Source organism: Elephantulus edwardii, unplaced genomic scaffold, assembly GCF_000299155.1.
Source record: "Elephantulus edwardii isolate Elephantulus edwardi_28Jun2011 unplaced genomic scaffold, EleEdw1.0 scaffold00090, whole genome shotgun sequence".
Lineage (NCBI taxonomy): Eukaryota > Metazoa > Chordata > Mammalia > Macroscelidea > Macroscelididae > Elephantulus > Elephantulus edwardii.
Window position 1 is genome coordinate 7,027,983 of NW_006399840.1, and position 19,565 is coordinate 7,047,547.

At 37.8% G+C, this 19,565-nt stretch overlaps 1 protein-coding gene across 1 annotated transcript in view; it reads right to left on the bottom strand.

Moving 5' to 3' along the window:
• Nucleotides 1-19,565, bottom strand: part of USH2A (Usher syndrome 2A (autosomal recessive, mild)) — a 1,454,174-nt gene that overhangs the window by 388,973 nt on the left and 1,045,636 nt on the right. The window contains exons 42-43 of the mRNA XM_006890571.1: nucleotides 9,706-10,040; nucleotides 5,103-5,225 (exon numbers count right to left, since the gene is read on the bottom strand). Coding sequence (XP_006890633.1) covers nucleotides 5,103-5,225; nucleotides 9,706-10,040 — 458 coding nt within the window. The remainder of the gene's footprint in view (nucleotides 1-5,102; nucleotides 5,226-9,705; nucleotides 10,041-19,565) is intronic.

The window sequence follows — 19,565 nt, forward strand, 5'->3', positions numbered from 1 at the left end:
TCACAGGAACACATTGAGTTGCCAATTCTTTATATATTATCAAAACAGCACTTGTAACTTCTGCACATTTAATCCCACTACAGACAAGAAGTGTTGAGTTATGCTGTTTTGAATATTATCTTGCAGAAACTATATCATCTTGTAGGCCTTGAAATAGTTTTATTTTTGTAGGTTCAGACACATATAAGAAACTATGTCAGTAAGATTTAGACTTAGAATTTGTAATGGTTTTAGCTTAAGCACTTACATTTAAAACAAACAAATTCAATCCTTCAACACCAAGATGAAAATCTAATAAATATGAGTGCTTTTCCTTTAAATTGTAGTTTTCATGAGTCACCTGGAGGTCACTATTCATGCTGCCATTTCAAAAAGAAATACATCTAGAAATGTGAAAATAATTGCAAGGTATCAAAGTTAGAACATATGTCACTTTATCCATTTAATGCTAGCCAATGTGTTAAAATGTCCAGGTCAAAATTTTCCTTTCCATAAAGAGGGAAGGTGTTCTCCCTTCTTTAAACCCAGATTTAAAGGAGATCAGGCTCTTAACTGAGTTCTCAGCAGTTTTGGATTGTCTTTTTCTGATCAGTCAGGAGTCCAGGAAGTGTAAGGTGCTGAAAATTGTAAGGATAGATTGATACTTAAAATTAAGGAGGCCACTGGCCCCTTGTAAAACATGGCCCAGCATCAGGCAACAGTGGCACGTTCACCAGATTTTCCAAGTGATGAAAATGTCAGGGAATCCAAAGTTATTGTTCCCCAAACAACCATAACTTGGCCACTTTGCACAGAATTATTAAGGAAAAAAAGGAAACTGACAAGCAGTATAAACTCACAGTTACACTGCGTCTATGTCTACAGAGGCTGAGCAAGTTCACTAATAAGTGAAACGGCTGGGTATCTCAGTTAAAAACTTTTCCCCACAGAAGTGATTCACACACAGATGACATTTTGTTTGAACGGAATTATCTGGATGAATGGTTCAGTATTCTGCTCTATACATGTAGATACAAAAGAAGAGTATCACTCCTAGAACAATATACATTTCTGAACATAATAATGTTTTAGATAAAACTGGTGTGAATTTCTACATAGTAAAAACTTTTATGTAAACTAACTAGACCACTTGCCTAGTAAAACAGACTTCTTGTTTATATATGTTGTTGTTATGTACCATGAAGTCATTTACAACTCATAGTGATGCTATGAACAACTGATATGAAGCTTGCCCATAATATCCTGTGCCATCCTCATCGTTTCTGACATATCTGAGATCATTGGGATAGGCACTGTATCAATTCATCTTGTTGAGGGTCTTCCTCTCTTTCTCTGACCTTTTCTCAGCCTTTTCCAGCATGGCGTGTTTTTACAAGAACTTTCCCCTCCTGACAACATAACTAAAGTATGTTATTTATTTCCTCCTCCACTAGACTATAAGGTCTTTGAAGGAAAGCTCAATGTTATTTTTGTTGTTGTTGTTTCTTTTTTTATAGTTCCTCAAAATATAGTTGGCAAAGAGAAACTAGGAAGAGACGAACACAAGGAATTCAGCTTACACACCCTATCTCAATTCCTATAGTATAGGTATGAAAGTGGCAAGGTGAGTTGTCATTAGTATTTGTTTCTTGTTGTTGTGTACTGTTGAATTGTATCCTGGTAATAACTGACCCTGAAACGGGTTTTCAAATGCAGTAAGTTGTATAGGAGGAGACTCCCTATCCTTCTGCCTCAGAGTGGTGGATTTGAACCACATGTGTTTAAGATGATAGCCCAGCTCCTTACCACTAGGCCAACAGAGCTCCCATATTTTATCAGGGAATTTGTTATTTGCACATGCTCCCATCATGTGCTCAAAAGAAAGTATCTTGATCTCTGACTAAATGGCCTGATATAAAATTATTGATGGAAACCCCATATAGAATTAACTGTCCAGGCTTATTATCTGTCCATGATGAACACTAGTTCTTAAAAATGGAATTCAGCAACTATTAAATAGTAAATATTTTTTATTTGGAAATTGCTACATGTAAGGCACTTAGGGTTCATAGGAATGTTACTTTTGCCTATGATTTTTCTTAGGTAGATTTAGTGATTCCATGGCTAAACATGATGATAGCACTGTGAGAATGTGTAAAAAGAGCAAGGGCTGCATGAGGACAGCCATATCTGACTTTTAGAAACTTCACAAAGGGGAACTGTTCTCATCAACAACATCCACAACAGAAAACCAATTCTCATGAGGTCAGGCATGATCCCCCCTTCCCCCCTTCTGCAACTCTTTCTACTCATTCCAACACCAATATTAGAGCTTTACTGGGTCCAAAATCCAACATGATAACTCACAGATGAAACAGAACCATATTAGGGAAGTCAACAGGCTATAATAATTCAAGATACAATCACTCAGTCAGGGCAGTTTCTGAAAGGTGCTCACAGACACCTCAGCTGTTAGCCTCATGGCTTTAGGCCAGTGTTAGAAAGCACTCAGTCCTGCCAATTATGGCTTTCCCCCTCTAGTCCTCCAACAAGCTTGTGCAAAGGCTCAGTTCTGGTTCAACGGCATAGCTGTCTCAAGGTCCACTCCATCTTATGTCAGGTCTTTGGTTCTTTGCTGTGGCTATTATGGCTGCTGTTCCTTTAGGGCCTGATTTGACTTAAAATTTGTCTTTTAAGACCAGATTTTATATGCCAGCCAGACTACAACTGATGGAAGTAATAGCCATAGCTATGTTATGTGAGAGATTGCCTCATAGGCAAGCAGCTCTGGCTATGTTCTGTGAGAGAGTGTCCTTCCCAGAAACTCAGAGAACTCCAAACAGGAGAGACCCCAAAATAAATCATTAGGCAGGTCATAATTAAACTTTCTAACACAAACAAATAATTTTGAGAGTAACTTGTAGAAAATGAAATATCACCTCAAAGGGGCACCAATTAGATAGAATGTTGATATGTTAGGAGAAACCATTCAGGCAAGAATACATTAAGATGACAAATATAAAACCCTGAAAGAAAGCAATTTGTCAACCAAGGATATATCTCCAGAAAAACTGTCTTTTAAAAATGATAGTGAGCAGAGAATATTCCTATAAAAGGAAATTAAGGGAACTTGTGAAAACTAGACCAACTTTACAAGAAATATTGTAGGGAAGTCTTTATAGTTTCCAAAAATGCAATTAAAATGCAATAGCAATGAAATTAGGTATTTTGTTTTTATTCCTTAAACAAATAATACCAAGGTATTTGTTTTCTGTTATTTATTTATTCAAATGATTAAATTCTGTACCTATATCTTTCCACTGAGTTCTTTATTTCTGATATTTTATTGTTAATTTTCTGTATTTCTAGTTTTGATCTCTAATTGTCTGTAAAATACATAAGGACAAGAGTCTCATACTGAAAGTTTACAGAGCACTCCTGGACCTCCACAAGAAAAAGACTAATAATCCAATCACAAAATGGGCAAAAGACATGGAAAGAATTTTCACAGAGGAAGAGATCTGAATGGCCAACAGACAGATGAAGAAATGCTCCAAATCACTGACAATAAGAGAGATGCAAATCAAAACAATAAGGTACCATCTCACTCCAGTAACTGTGGCAAAGTTTAGCAAGGCAGCAAGTAATAAAGTTTGGAGAGGATGTGGAGATATAGGAAATCTTATACATTGTTGGTGGGATTGTAAAATGGTACAACCATTCTGGAAGACAGTTTGGCGCTTCCTCAAAAAGCTGAACACAGAAATCCATATGACCCAGCTATTCCATTACTTGGAATATACCCTGAAAATATGAGAACTGAGGCACAAACAGAGACTTATACACCAATGTTCATAACAACACTATTCACCATCATAAGAACATGGAAACAGCCCAGAAGTCCAACCACAAACAAATGGATTGAGAAATTATGGTACATTCACACAGTGGAATACTACGCAGCATGAGAGCATGTCTAACCTTCTAGGAATGAGTTTTCCTCTGTTGTTAGGGAGTTATTAGAGATCAGATGCTGCTACTGGTTCCAGTCCACTCACACTCTTACAGTCAACAATTGGGAGAAGATGAGCCAGGGAAAAACAGCTGCTAGCTAGAATTACTAAAAAATAATTAAAAAATAATCATAAGACTGCTATCAGGGACCTCTAAAGAATACTTATGAGTAATGATGTCACCTTTAAGACTAAGATGCCCCTGATTAAGGCCGTGGTCTTTTCCATCACCTGTGATGCATGTGCGAGCTGGAAAATGAATAAAGATGACAATAGAATTGAAAAATAAATTCAAATTCAGCTGTTACACAGAGTCCTTTATCAGTTATGAGAGAGCTAGGATTGAAACACAGTTCAAAGTATGATTACTTTGTGGTAGATACAGAAAAAAATAGTCAAGCTGACTAAAAAGTTAAAGAAAATATGACTTTTCATGTGAAAAGTTTTCATAAAAATGTCACATCTTTAAGAAAACAATTTAATGATTACAAACATTCAATCTCATTCAATCCCCTCATTTTATAGATAAAGAAAGCAAAGGCCCCAAAGACGGTAAGTGACTTGTCTATGGTCACAAAGCTAGTTCTCTGGCATAGCAAGTCACAGAACTCTGATCTAACTCTCCCACAAATGCTCTTTTTTCTGACATTGTTTTCTTGTTTCTGAACTCTAGATTGAATTCTTTCAGATTCCCAGTCCATTTACTAAGTCATTTTTGTGTGCTGAATCAATAATTTATAATAAATCACTTTTCAGAAATAGATAGCATTTCACACATATTCAGTGATGTCTGCAGTAGTGTATGTTGACTCTCAAAATACCTTTATTGAGTTTTTGTGATAGAGCTGCGACAAAGGCAATAGGTTAAGGCTTAAGCCTCTAAAAGTTCAACTTGAGAAGATTTATTTTAAGCATACAGTTAAGATGGCAAACATTAAATGTGCTGACTGTTGCAGTTCCATGATTAATGCCAGAGATAATAACCAAACATGTTTTATTGCATAACTGACAACATGCTCACACAATGAAGACGCTCAGATACTTTGAACTGTTCAACACAGCTAAAACTAAATGCCAGCATTTGTTTTTTTATAGTTTTTGTAATCTCACCTGCTAAGACTCTTATCTTCATAAAACCACTGAGTTCCTGAATAAATATTGTGCCACCGATTTAAATCTTCTGGGGGATTTGATGCAAGTGGTTGCTGAATTTTACATCTCAGAAGCTCATATCTAAGGCAAAAGACAAGCAGACACATTGGGATTATCTCAAATAATGTTATTACCAAAATTCGGTGTGTGTGTGTGTGGTATCTGCATGCAGACATAAAGAAAGCATCTTGTTTTGCAACTACAAAGTTTTATTCCTGATAAACATGTACGTGATTCTAGTTTACATATATTCAACTATTTTGAAACAAGTGGATAGATTTCAATTTTACTAAGAACAGGAAGAGCTATAATATTTTAAGGATTTTGTCTTGTGAGGTTGATTGAAATTATGGCTAGTTTTGCATAAAGTTCAAATAGAAATAAAGTTAGTTATCTAATTAGATTGCTACTTTTTATTCTTTAGAAACAATGATAATATTATCAGCTCCAAATTCTTCCAAGATTACTCATTTTAAAGAATCAGTAATTATTTTTATTGGCCTTCATAGCTAGGTCTACAAGCAACTTTATGATGACTAATTGAGGTTGTTAAGGATTGAATTTTACTCAGATCTACAATAAATACTCATGGCGGCAGCAATCAGGAAATCAAACAACATATTTCATTGGAAACCTGCTGTCAGGAACCTCTTTAAACAACTAAAGAGTACAGATTTCAGTTTAATTATTTCTTTTTACTCTTCTCCAGCACTTCTTAATATTATGTTAAACATTTAAGTGTGAGTTTACAAATCACATTGCATTTTCACTCAATCATTCATAGACAGTTGTGTTGCTGCTGCTATGTGCCAGTGAGATGACCACAACTCAAAGTGATTCTGTGAGCAACAGATTCGACAAACTTTCCCTTATCCTGCCTCATTCTCACAGTCTCTAAAACGCTTGAGCCCATTTGTCACAGTCACTGTGTCAATCCATCTTGTTAGAGATCTTTCTCTCTTTCCCTGACTTTTCACTCACCTTTCCCAGCCTGATGTCTTTTTCTAAGGAGTGGTCCTTTCTGACAACATACCCAAAGTATGTGACACAAAGTCACATCACCTTTGCCTCTAAGGGGCACTGGTTACATTTCTTCCAAGACAGTCTTTGTTCTGTCCCCAGTCCATGAGATATTCAGTACTCTTCTCCAATACCATAGCTCAAAGGCATTAATTACTCTTTGGTTATCCTAATTCATTGCCCAACTTTCAGATATTTAGAAAAGAATTGAAAACATCATGGTTCGGATTAGGTGCACCTTAGTCTTTAAGCAGACACTGATCTTAATTCTTTGGCAAGCATCCTTGATAGTAGATTTCCCAATGCAACATGTCTTTTGACTTCTTGCCTGCTGCTACTATGGATGTTGATTGTGGACCAAAGTAAAATGTAATCATGGACAACTTCAATCTTTCATCTTTTTATTGAGATATCACCTAGTGGTCAAATGGTGAAGAATTTTGTTTTCTTGAGACTGAGATAATAATTCATATACAAAGTGGTAGGATTTGATATGCACTGAGAAGGATGGGCAATCTCTTTTCCTGTGATTATTGCCTTTGAAAAGTCACTGGAGGGTCAGGTATGGATGAGATCTGACTTGATGGTATTCAACAACAACAAGTGTTTCAAGTGGCCTAGTGGCAAAGAAGCTGTGCTGCAATCCCAAAGGCACACTGTTTGAACCCACCAGCTGCTCCAAGGGAGAAAGAAGGGCAATCTCCTCCTGTGCACCTGACTGCCTCTGAAAACTTGCAGGAGGGTCAGCTATGGATCAGTTCTGACTTTAATGGTACATGACAACAACAAGTGTTTCAAATCTTCACTTTTTGCTAGTGAGATTGGGCCATTTGCATAACTCATGCTGTTGGCATGTCTTCCTCCAATCCTGATGTTTTATTTTTCTTCAAAAAGTCCAGACATTTGAATGATTTGCTCACCAAACAGTTTGAATAGGTTTGGAGACTGGATACAACTAATGTGTAATGCACATTTTTCTTGATTTTAAATCTTTCCCCTTATTCTGGTTAAATAACTGTTTTGTTTCTTGTGTTTTTTTTTGTTGGTTTTTTTTTTTTTTTTTTTTTTTGTTTTTTTTGGGTTTTTTTTTTTTTTTTTTTGGTCTATGTCTAGGTTTCAAATGCCCTGGATGTGCTCATCAAGTTGTGCCAAGAAATCTGGAGAACAGCCAGCTGGCCCACTGACTAGAAAAGATTGATATTTGCTCCCATTCCAAAGAAAGGTGACCCAGCAGAGTACAGAAATTATCGAACAATATAATTAATATCACATGCAAACAAGATTCTGCTGAAAATTACCCAAAAACATTTAGAACAATATGTCAACAGAGAATTGCCAGATGTGCAAGCTGGATTTAGAAGAGGTCGTGGTACTAGGGATATTATAGCTAATGTAAGATGGTTTTGGCAGAAAGCAGAAAATACCAGAAGAATGTCTATTTGTGCTTCAGTGACTATGCAAAGACGTTTGACTGTGTGGATCACAACAAGTTGTGGCTGACTCTGAGAAGAATGAAAATCCCAGAACATTTGATTGTGCTAATGCGAAACCTATACTTGGACCAAGAGGCAGTCATCAGAACAGAGCAAGGAGACACTACATGGTTCAAAATCAAGAAGGGGTTCCGTCAGGGATGTAGTCTGTCTCCATACCTTTGCATCTGTGTTCAGAACAGATCATCGGAGATGCTGGGTTGTACAAAGAGGAATGTGGCATCAGGATTGGTCGAAGAGTCATCAACAACCTGCGTTATGCAGATGACACAACCCTGCTTGCTGAAACTAAGGAGGACCTGAAGCACTTGCTGCAGAAGGTTAAGGACTGCAGCCTCCTATATGGATTGAAGCTCAACATGAAGAAGACAAAGATCTTACCACTGGGCCAATTGGAAGCATCAGTATGGATGGTGAAGAGATTGAGATAGTTAACAGTTTTAGTTTGCTTGGCTCCACAATCAACAATCTTGATAACAGCAGCCAGGAAATCAAAAGATGAATTGTATTGGGAAAGTCAGCTGTGAGGGACCTCTCAAAAGTACTGAAGAGCAACGACATCAAACTGGAGACTAGATGTGCATGATATGGGATATAGTCTTCACAATTACGTGCTATGCATCAGAGAGTTGGACAATGATTAGGATTGATAGCAAGAGAATTGATGCTTTTGAGCTGTAGTGCAGGAGAAGAGTGTTGATTATACCATGGACTGCTAGGAGAACAAACAGTTTTGTCCTGGAGAAGGTAAAGCCGGAATGCTCCTTGGAGGCAAGGATTCTGAAGCTTCGTCTGACATACTTTGGGCATGTTGCAAGGAGGGACTGTCCTTGGAGAGGGACATTTTGTTTGGCAGAGTGGAGGGGCGGTGAAGGAGAGGAAGACCTTTGATGAGATGGATCGATTCTGTGACTGGAGTGGTGGGAATGAGTGTGTTTGAGATGCCTAGTTTGGCACAGGATAGAACTGCATTTAGAGGTCTTGTCCATAGGGCTGCTATGAGTCGCAAATGACTCAATGGCACATAAAGACAACAACAACAACAGTAGGTTTCACATGAATAAAATTAAGCTTTCTGGGATACTTGTTCTTCTCAATGTTAGCCACAATTTGATTTGCTCCAAATAGTCAAATGCTTTTGAAGAGTGAATAAAACATGAGTAAACATTTTTCTGGTATTCTCTGCTTTCAGTCAACATCCATTGGACCTCAACAATGGTAGCCTTTGCTTTATGGTCTGTTCTGCACCATGCTTGACTTTCCAGCAGTTTTGTTGATGTACTATTCCAGCCAATTTGTAATAACCGTCATCACAATTTTAATTGTGTGTCATATTAATGATGTTACTCAATAATTTCTACGTTCTTTTAAATTTCCTTTTTTTTTGAATGTAACAAAGATGAATCTGATTTAAATAATAAATTACAATGCCTAATGACACCCTTATTGTATATTGACTTTCACTTCACCCAACTTTTGTGCTATTAAAGTTAGAATGCCAGTCTAAAGTCTATGGGGTACCATGGTATTTTCCATTGTTTCAAGTGCATGTGATAGTTGGAGAATGAATATAAGGAAGGTAGGGGGAAAATGGATGTCTCTGAATTGTCATGTTGATGAAGAGTATTAAATATATCACAGAATGCCAAAAGAATAAATAAATCTGTCTTGAAATAAGTGTTGCCAAGGGTGCATCTTTGTCTCTAAGGAGTACTTCCATAGACACAATACTTGGTCTCACATACTTTGAATTCTTCCTTGGGCTTTGGCTTCTCTATTCTCCAGTGCAATCTTCAGAGTTTCCTCTGACATCCACTTTGGTCTTTTCTTACTATTCTGTCTTTGTAATGACCGTCTGCACTCTTCCTGGATGATACATTTGACATCCTCAAGTCATACAATTTAAAATTCATTGAAAGTCATTAGTTGGGGACATCCAATAAGTAAATATAAAAAGCCTTGTGCCCATATAAAAAATGAGCTCCTTTGGTTTTTTTCTGGAGAGGTAAAGCCAAAGCAAAATCCAAAAGTATAATCACTTTCCTTACCTCAAGTTAGGTCCATTGGGCTTGGAAGGTGGTTGCCAAGAAATCCCAACATAAGACTCACTTAGTGGAACCACTGACAAAAGGCTGAGATCTTGGGGGAGGGCAGGGTGGGTGGTAACATGAGTTGGTAAACTCTCTGTACATCCTCCTACATACCCATTGCCCCCTGAGCAAGCTACAATGGTGACAGAATAATTAGTGAAAGGAATGAGGTGAGTGATTATTTGAGATAACACCGAGGAAGTCACATTTGTTATTATGGCATGAGGGTCAGGCATGCGAATCTCATAGCTAAGTATATCTCCATTCTGGATGAGTGGGGGGATCCAAGTGACCTGAAAGAGAAGATAAAATTAGAATCAGTATGATGATAAAAGAACAGAGTAACTGAAGTTCACATCGCTTAGAATTTTGCTCTGAGTTGCTTTTCGTTATGTCACTTTCTAAATGCCACTTGCTACGGAGCCCTTTTGCACTCGACAGTAATGAAGGGTTAGGGCTCAATTAGCAGTACACCAGGAACTAAATGAAATGCTGCTTCCAGGCTTTAGCGTTGTGTCTTGATACTTTCGAAGACTGTCAGGCTAATACACACCTTTAGTGATTCATCTCCACTGTGGGGATTCTGAAGGACACAGAGCAAACACATGGAGAAAATTCACACATCCACATGCATCAATAGGGCAAGGGCAAGTCTGGTAGTTTCCTTGTTTGTAACTCAATTATATAAAGCAGGATCAGAACACCTTACTTTGCTTGTATTGTTTCTGTGAATATATCACTATTTTTTTTCTTTTCAGGAAAGCAGAAGGAATCCTTATTTTTTTTTTTTCTGGGGATGTAGAAGAATCACCTTATGAATTCCTCTTCTGCATAAATGTGGGCAGTTTAGCACTAACAAAACATTCCATTTTTAATGCTAAGATATGCATAGAGATCTTTTCACAAGACAGAGAATGAGCTTGTATAACTAACTCCGACTGGAAGATCCAGAAGGAAGAAAAAGTAACATCTTGTAATGGAATACCTTAGCACCGTACGCTTTCTTTTCTGGATAAACTTTGCAAAAGCATAGTGGAAGCACACACATGTTACTGTGGAGGAAAAGAATCATAAAAAATACATATATAGTATGGAAAAAAATCACTAAACTACTTATTAATGTCATCTATCACTTTTATCGTTGTCTACTAGTGATTCTTCAAAGATACATATTTCATTTCTCAAATAAGTTATGTGATTCCTGCAATCAGGGTCTAAATCATATATTAGTTTAAGGCCACATACACAATGCAGAGCTTAGTAAGTAATTGCAAATAGGACCCACTCAATTATAAATATTTTTTCCCTTAACATAGTTACATTAAATCGTTGAAACATAAATTTCTATAAAATGATAGGTTTCTATCTGTATGTGTAACTGAATATAAAATCAAAGTTAGAAATGAGTGCTATGAATATTAAAGGAAGATTGAACTATTTTTTCTACCTTAAGAAGTAAAAGTGTCCTCCAGAAAGCATATAGCTGGTAAATTTTCAAAAGAAAGCTCTCACTAGGGTGACACAAACACCCTTAAGCACGAGGTTACAAAGTGAAAAGTTGGTGGTTAGACACAATCCAATGGTGCTGCAGAAAACAACCAGATGAACTGCTTCCATAAGGTCACAGATGTGAGAATGCTATGGAGCACAGGTTGAGTGCCCAACACACATGGTAACCATGCAGTAGAATCAACCTGAGGACAAACAGCATTTTCAGGAATAATTGCTGCAAAATGGGTTATCAGCTCCCGCCACTAAGCCCTAAATCTTATCCAAATTTACTGCTGTTGTTAGGTGTGTTTGAGTGAAGTCCGACTCATAGTGAATCTGTGAACAATAGATCTGAACCCTGTCCTCTTCAGTGCATCTCATCATCTCTGACAAACTTAAACCCATTGCTGGAGTCACTGCGTCAATTCATCTGGTTGAGGGTTTTCCCTCAACCAGACGGGAGCTTAAAATTATTACTAACTTTAAAAAAAATTCTTGGAGAATCCCTCATTGTGCAACAATGAAGATTTTAAATGTGATCCTTAAAAGCACTGAGGATTTCTTTAGATGCTAAAAAAAGTAAACTTAGAGCAAGGAAAGGTTTAGAACAAATATAGTATTGTATTAGTTTTTAATAACTTAATTAACTCAGAGCTGACTCTACAGATTTTCAGACTCTGTAAATCACATGGGAGGAGATGACTCATCTTTCTCCTTCAGAGCCACTGGTGGAGTCAAACCAGCAGAAAGGCCAGACCTTTGGGTCAGCAGCTCAACTCTCTATGGACTATACCACCATTGCTGTTGTTGTGTTGGGTACCATTAAGTTGGAACTGACTCATAGTTGCCCCTCTAGTGGGTTTTCAGAGGCAGTTAATGGCACAGAAAGAACTGCCCATCATTTTCCTGCAGAGCAGCTGGTGGTTTTGAACTGTGATGCCTTTGGGATTGCAGCAAGTGTTCTTATGACTAGGCCACCAGAGCTCCCCATACTGATTTTAGAGGGGAAAAATCCTTTGTGAATTGTAGTGGTACGTGGTTGGGGGAGAATAGACATACAGAGAGAAAAAGAGGGTCAAGATCAACCCAGGGTTTCCTGGTATTTATAATATAAATGAGAAATGGATAAACTACCAGAGTTACAGGCCACATGATAAGCTGCAGTCTAGCATCTTCTTGCTTCCAGTACCAGAATATCCTGAGAGAGCAAGCTGAAGCTTGACAGAGCTTGCAAGCATTACAGTTTGGGAGACAGTCTATGCTACTACCTGAGCTAGCAGCGAATTGATATGGGATTTCATATTGAAGCTTTGCTAAATATCCATAAAATAAAACTTGAATAAGATATCTACCAGCAGATATAGGAGATTTGATATAATAGCTCAGAAGACAATGATTTGAGAATCTAAGCCCTTTATTTTCTCTACTATAAATGTTTACATCCAGAAATTAAGTTATCTCCCTTATGTTCAAAAAGTGACAGAGTCAGAAAAAATCATTCTTTTGACAGTAATGAGTTAGAAGGCATTAGTAGACTTTTCCAGGATATTTTAGAAAGAATACATAAAACACCTTTTTAAGAAAGGAGAGAAGACATTGTCATTAAAACTGGAAGGCTAGCAGAAATGCTATCTAATTTGATCACCCTCCTGAAAATATCCTGAAGCCATTATTAAAAATAAATGTGCCCAAGATTTGTAAAGAGCCAGTTAGCTAAATATTTTATTCTCTCCTTTCCTATGCTTAAGATCACATTTACTATACTGTGGCCAAAATGTATGAGATTAAAACTTTCTGTGAGTATAATTCACCATGACCTTTTATGTGTCCATTGTACACAGGAAGAATATTAAAATATTTGCATCCTAGAAAATTCAGATTAGAAGACCTGTCCTAACTGAAGAAATGAGATGTGTGTTCTATAAAACAATGACGTTAAATTAAAACCAGTAAAGTAGAAAAGTAGATTTTAGGGTTTGACTGGAAAGAAAATGCTTACTTCAGAAAAGTCTTTCTGTCATAACAATTTTTTAAAAATCCAATTGTCCTTAATTATTAAGATTTCCATCTTGCCCCCCCCCCCAATTTTATTACTAGATATTTTTGGAAAATAAGGTTGGCAGGTAGCTGGTGGGCTGTTTAAGGAACCACTGACTTAACAAGGGAACACTTTATGGTTTAAAATCAGGAAAAGTGTGTGTCAGGTTGCATCTTGTAAATCAGGAAGAGTGTGTGTCAGGTTGTATCTTTTCTCCATACCTACACAATCTGTATCCTAAACAAAAAATTCTTGAAGCCCCACTCTATGATGAAGAATGTGGCATCAACAACCTGCGTTTTGCAGATGACACACATGGCTTGCTGAAAGTGAGGAGGACCTGAAGCACTTGCTGCAGAAAAGATCAAAGACTACAGCCTTCAAAATAAACTGTACCTTAGCAACAAGAAAACAAAGGTCCTTATCACTGGGCCAACAAGCAACATCATGATAAGTGGAGAAAGAATTGAAGTGGAATGATTGCATCTTGCTTGGATCCACAATCAATAGCCTTGATACCAGCAATCAGGAATTCAGGAAATGTATTGTTTTGGGAAAGGTCACTATCAGGGACCTCTCCAAAATACTGAAGAGTAATGTTATTAGTGGGCCTGATTCAAGCATGATCTTTCCAATCACTTGCTATGTTTCTGATATCTGAACAGTGTGTAAGGATGATAGAAGAATTGAGACCTTTGAATTGTGGTATTGAAGAAAAGTATTAATATCCCATAAAATGCCAAAATAATCAGCATGCTCTATGGAGGCAAAGATGACAAAGGTTCATCTCTCATACTTTGGACATATTGCTAGGAAAGCTAGTCCTTGGAAAAGGATATCATACTTGGAAAGGTATGAGAGGCAATGAGAGGAAGGCCCTCAGTGAGATGGATAGACATGGTGACTATAGCAATGGACTCAAGTGTATTAGAGATAGTGAGGATGGCACAGGGTAGGACGGGATTCAGATCTGTTGTTCAGAGGGTCTCCATGCATTGTACTCCACTAGCTATCACCTGAAAACAACACTACCAACACTAACAACTAACCAATTTATGTAGTTTAAAATTGATTGTACAGGCAATTAAGATGAATGAGTAATAATTAGTGACTAGAACATGAGAGTTGGAAGCAAACAAAACCAAAATCCTAGTAGTGAGAATATACAGACTTAGTTAAAAAAAGGCTAAAAATCGAATGATAGAATTTTGCACAATGACTTATTAATTATAAATATATTTATATAAATGGTGAGTCCACACGTGGACCTCACTGGATGGACTACATAGGAATGTGATTGACTGCATCTGTGAAAACAGTCATTGGAGAAACTCAGTATCAGTAGTCAAAACAAGGCCAGTGGTTAACTATGCAAAAGATCATCTATTAATCATGTACAGATTCAAACGATGTTGAAGAAAATGAAAACAAATCCCTGAGAACCAAAATATGACCCTGAGTCTATCCCAATTGAATTTAAATCCATCTCAAGACTAAATTTCACACATTGAACACTAATGACCAAAGAGCAGAGCAGTAGTGATGACATCGAGAATATCAACTATGAAGAAAATGAAAGGTCGTTTCAAAGACAAGAAAGAAAGAAAGCCCAAGTGCATATCAGAAGGGACTCTGAAACTGGCACTACAACGCAGAGAGGTCAAAACCAAACAGAAGTGCCGACTCAAGAAAGCTAGAAATAAGTTTTCAAGTGGCAGCTCAAGAAGAGAAACCAAAGTATAATATGGAAAGAGTCAGAAAACCAAAATGGACGACGATTTTCAGAATTTCTCATGCTGAAAGAACTGAAGAACAAATCAAAGCCTTGCATTAAAGTACTGAAGGATTCTATAAGTAAAAATTTCAGCTGATGCTGGTAGCATCAAAAGATGATAGAAGGAATTCTGAGTCATTGAAGCAAAGAAAGTTGGTTGACATTCAAACATGTAAAAGTAGCATATGATCAAAATTCAATGATGATAAAGGAAGAAATTGAAGCTGCACTGAAGTCATGAAAAAAATAAAGCCCTAGAAATTGATGGAATACTAATTGAGGCATTTCAAGAAACTGATGCAACCCTGGATGTGCTCACTATGCTAAGAAATTTGTAAGATAGCTACCTGACCAACTGATTGGAAGAGACTCATATTTGTTGTTATTAGAAAACAAACAAAGCAGAAACCTAACAGAATGTATATATTATCAAATAATGTTATTAATATCATATGCATGTTAAATCTTGATAAAGATTATTCAAGAAGGTCTTAAACATTACATACCTTGTTTGAAAAACCCTGAAGCACTTACTGCAGAAGATCAAAGCCTTCAACATAAATAACATCTCAACAGCAAGGAAACTAATACCTCACCAATGAACTAATAGGCAATATTATGATAGACGGAGAATAAGAGAAGTTTCCGATAACTTCATTTTACTTAGATCCATTACGGACAACAATGACAGTGGTTGTTAAGGATCAAAAGACATTATTGTGGGAATCTGCTGTCAAGACTCTTTCTAAAGTACTAAAAATTGAGAAATACCTTCAAATGTTATAAAAAACGGTGATTCAGACTCAAGTACACTTAGGTAGGTTTACTATCAAATAGTGGACATTAGTGGCCTAAGAACTAGAGGAGGTCAGGCAGTTATCAGAACAGAGCAAAGACATAATTCATGGTTCAAAATCAGGAAAGGTGTACATTAGGGATGTATCCTATCTCCATACCTTTTCAATCTATACGCAGAACAGATCATCTGGAAGACTGGGCTCCTCTATGAGGAGGACTGTGGCATCAGGATTGAAGGAAGACTCATCAATAACCTGTGTTATACAGATGACACAACCTTTCTTACTGAAACTGAGGAGGACCCGAGGCATTTGCTGCACATAGTCAAGGACTGAAACCTTCACTATGGATTCAAGCTTAACATCAAAAAACAAAGGTTCTCACCACTGGGCCAATCGGCAGCATCATGATAGACAGTCTAGAGACTGAAATTGTTAACAGCATCATTCAGCTTGCTTGGCTCCAGACTCAATACTCTTTTTTTTTTTTTTTTTTTAATGTGTGTGCCGTCAAATTCTGGAAGCAGGAGCAGTATCCACTTCCAAAATGGCTTATCTCCGGAAACCCTATGTACGGACAGTGCTCAGGCCATTCTTTCATAGGGTTGCTATGAGTTGTCTACGACTCGATGGCATCAAACAACAACAACAACAACCGTCAAATTGGATCTGACTGGCACAGGAGGCAATTGTTCCTCCTTCAGCAGAGCATCTGGTGGGTTTGAACTGCACACCTCTGGGATTGCAGTGCAGTTTCCTGCCACCAGAGCTTGCCCAGAGTCAACACTCTTAGTACCAGCATGCAGGAAATGAAAAGACAAATCACACTGGGAAAATCTGCTGTTGAGGACCACTCCAGAGTACTAAAGAGCAACGATGTCAGACTGGAGACTAAGGTGTGCCTGATCCATGTCATGGTCTTTGCAGTTATGTGCTATGCATCAGAAAACTGGACAATGACTAAGGGTGATAGAAGAAAAATCGATGTCATTGCGTTGTGGTGCAGGAGAAGAGTACTGAATATACTACAGACTAGAGAGGGTAAATCCAGGTTGTTCCTTGGAGGCAAGGATTTTGACGCTGTGCCTGACATATCTTGGGCATGTTACTGGAAAGGAACATTATCCTTGGAGAGGGATCTGATGCTTGGGAGGGTGGAGGTACAGCACAAGGGAGTAAGAATCTGGATAAGATGAATTGACTCAGTGACTGAGGTAATTGTGGTAGATGTATCAGACAATGAAATTGGCTCAATATAAAGCAAGGTTTAGAAATGTATGTAGTGTTGCTATGAATCGGAGTAGACATGACGGCATATAACAACAGCGGCCTAGTGACCTACAATGTCATCCCAAAGGCATGTAATTCGGGTCCATCAGCTGCTCCCTGGGTGAAAGATGGACAATCTCTTCCTATGCAATTAAACTGGCTCTGAAAACTCATTGGTCAACTACCAGTTAGTTGGTTCTGACTCAACAGTACACAACAACATTATCAAATTAGCAGAGACAGTTCTTTGGAGTTTAAATGTGTGTGTGTGTGTGTGTGTCTGTGTGTTTTCTAGGAGGCACTGTTACCACTTGTGAAGCACACCCCAAGGCTGCTGTATCTGCCTTCTGAGTTGACTGAGGACTACCACGGTAAAGCACCCCTGAACTGACTGACAGACTACTCTCTAGCCCTTTCTAATTCTCTCTCACTCTCTCCTTCCTTTCCTCCCTCCCTCCTCTGACTTGTGTGTGAGTTGGGTGGTGGTTGGGAGCTCTGAGACCCTGATTGTGCAAACAGTTAAGCGCTCAGCTGCTAGCCTCAAGGGTAGCTGTTTGAACCTGCTGAAGAGCCCCAGCTTTGTGGGAGAAAGACTTGACCATCTGCTTAGCTAATAACAGGCTCTGTGAGCATAATGTGCTATGAATTGCACTGCTAACCTAAAAGATCAGCTCTTTAAATCCACCAACTGTCCATGAGAGAAAGATGGACAATCCCCTCCTGCAAACATAAATTATAGCCTTTACAACCTGATGGAGAGTCATTATGAGTCACAATCAACTCACTGGTAGTGGAGTATTACAAGGCAGTTCACCCTGGCATCACAGAGGATCATGATGAGTTGGAATGAGATGCCACAAAACTAACAACATGAAAACACAAGCAAGCGGAGGCAGTGGTGTTGACAGCCAGTACTATCCTCAGAAAGCAAATTATTTTTGCTACATCATAGTTAAATAACTTACATATTTATGCAACTTACATAATTTTCCTACTTGTCTTCAGTTTTACTCAGAGCTTCAGTGTAGTCGTCTTATAAGTAAATTTTATATTTACATGTTTTTTTCTAATCTGAATTTGCTTTGACTTTTTGTTAGAAATGCCTGCTGAATTTTATAAATACTTTTTCAGCATTGACTGATAAAACATATGGCTTTTCTCCTCCCACTGGTTGGTGTGAGAATGTTGAGATAATTCTTCCTGTTAAACAAAGCTTACATTTTTGGGTTAACACTTAATATGCCCTAGTCTATCACTACTTTGACCCCTTAACTCAACCTGCTAATTTTATTCCAAATTTTTGCATCTACAGGAAAATAGCCTTATGTTTTATTGAATTATCTTATTTCAATATGGCATTTTTAACAACTTTATAAAATGAATGTTATTATCTTAAGGGATAATTTACAAGATAAGAGAGCGGGGTTTTCACGTTTTCAAATGGCACAACTTCTGTAGGATTATATATTATTTATTTTCCTGAAATCAAATACAATTTAAAGAACATGAATTTGATCTATGCTGTTGTGTTTTCCACTTTCCGTGCTTAATGTTCATATCTATGCCAAGTTCTATCACATCTTTTTGTACTTATTAATAAATTACTTTGAATTTGCTCTTTAGTTGTTTTAAGTGTGTGTCATTTCCCCCCTTTTCCCAGCTAGACTGTGAATGCTTACAAGTAGCATGGTATAGTGAACATGTCTCAGACAGTAAATGAAAAGAACTCATTTCAACTATAAGCTCTGTCCCATTTATTATGCCCATTCCATTAGTGGACATTTCTTTTCCCTATACGTTTGATTTTTTTTTGCTCTCCAAATCTTGCTTATCTCTAATATTGTACATCTATCTGTTTATGTTACATCTAAGATAGAGAGATTGATGCTAGGATGGGCAGGAAGCTCTAGTAGCCCAGTGGTAAGAAGTTGTGCTGTAAACCCAAAGTCTCACAATTAAAAACCGCCACCTGCTATGCAAGAGAAAGATGGATAATCTTCTCTTGTGTGATTTACTGCCTCTAAAAACTTGCTGGCGGGTCAGCTATGGGTCATTCCTGACTTGACAGTGCACAGCAACAACAGTGCTAGCAGAGGCTATTCCTTAGCCTCTAGGAAAACCATACTTGGAAAGGTGGTGGGTCAGATAAAAAGAGAAAGGCCATCTCCAACAAGAAAGATTGACACGGTGACTGTAGCAATGGGCTCAAGTGCACTAGAGATTGTGAATATCGTACAGGACAGGACAGGATTCAGGTCTGTTGTTCTCAACAGCACCTAACAACAACAGTAAGGGAAATAACAACATTTCTGTTGTTGTTGGGTACCACTGAATCAGATCCAACCCATAGCTGACCCTCAGCAGGTTTCAGAGGCAGTAAATCACAAAGAAGATTGTCCATTCTTCTCCTGCAGAGAAGCTGGTGGATTCAAATTGAGAGCCTTTGGGA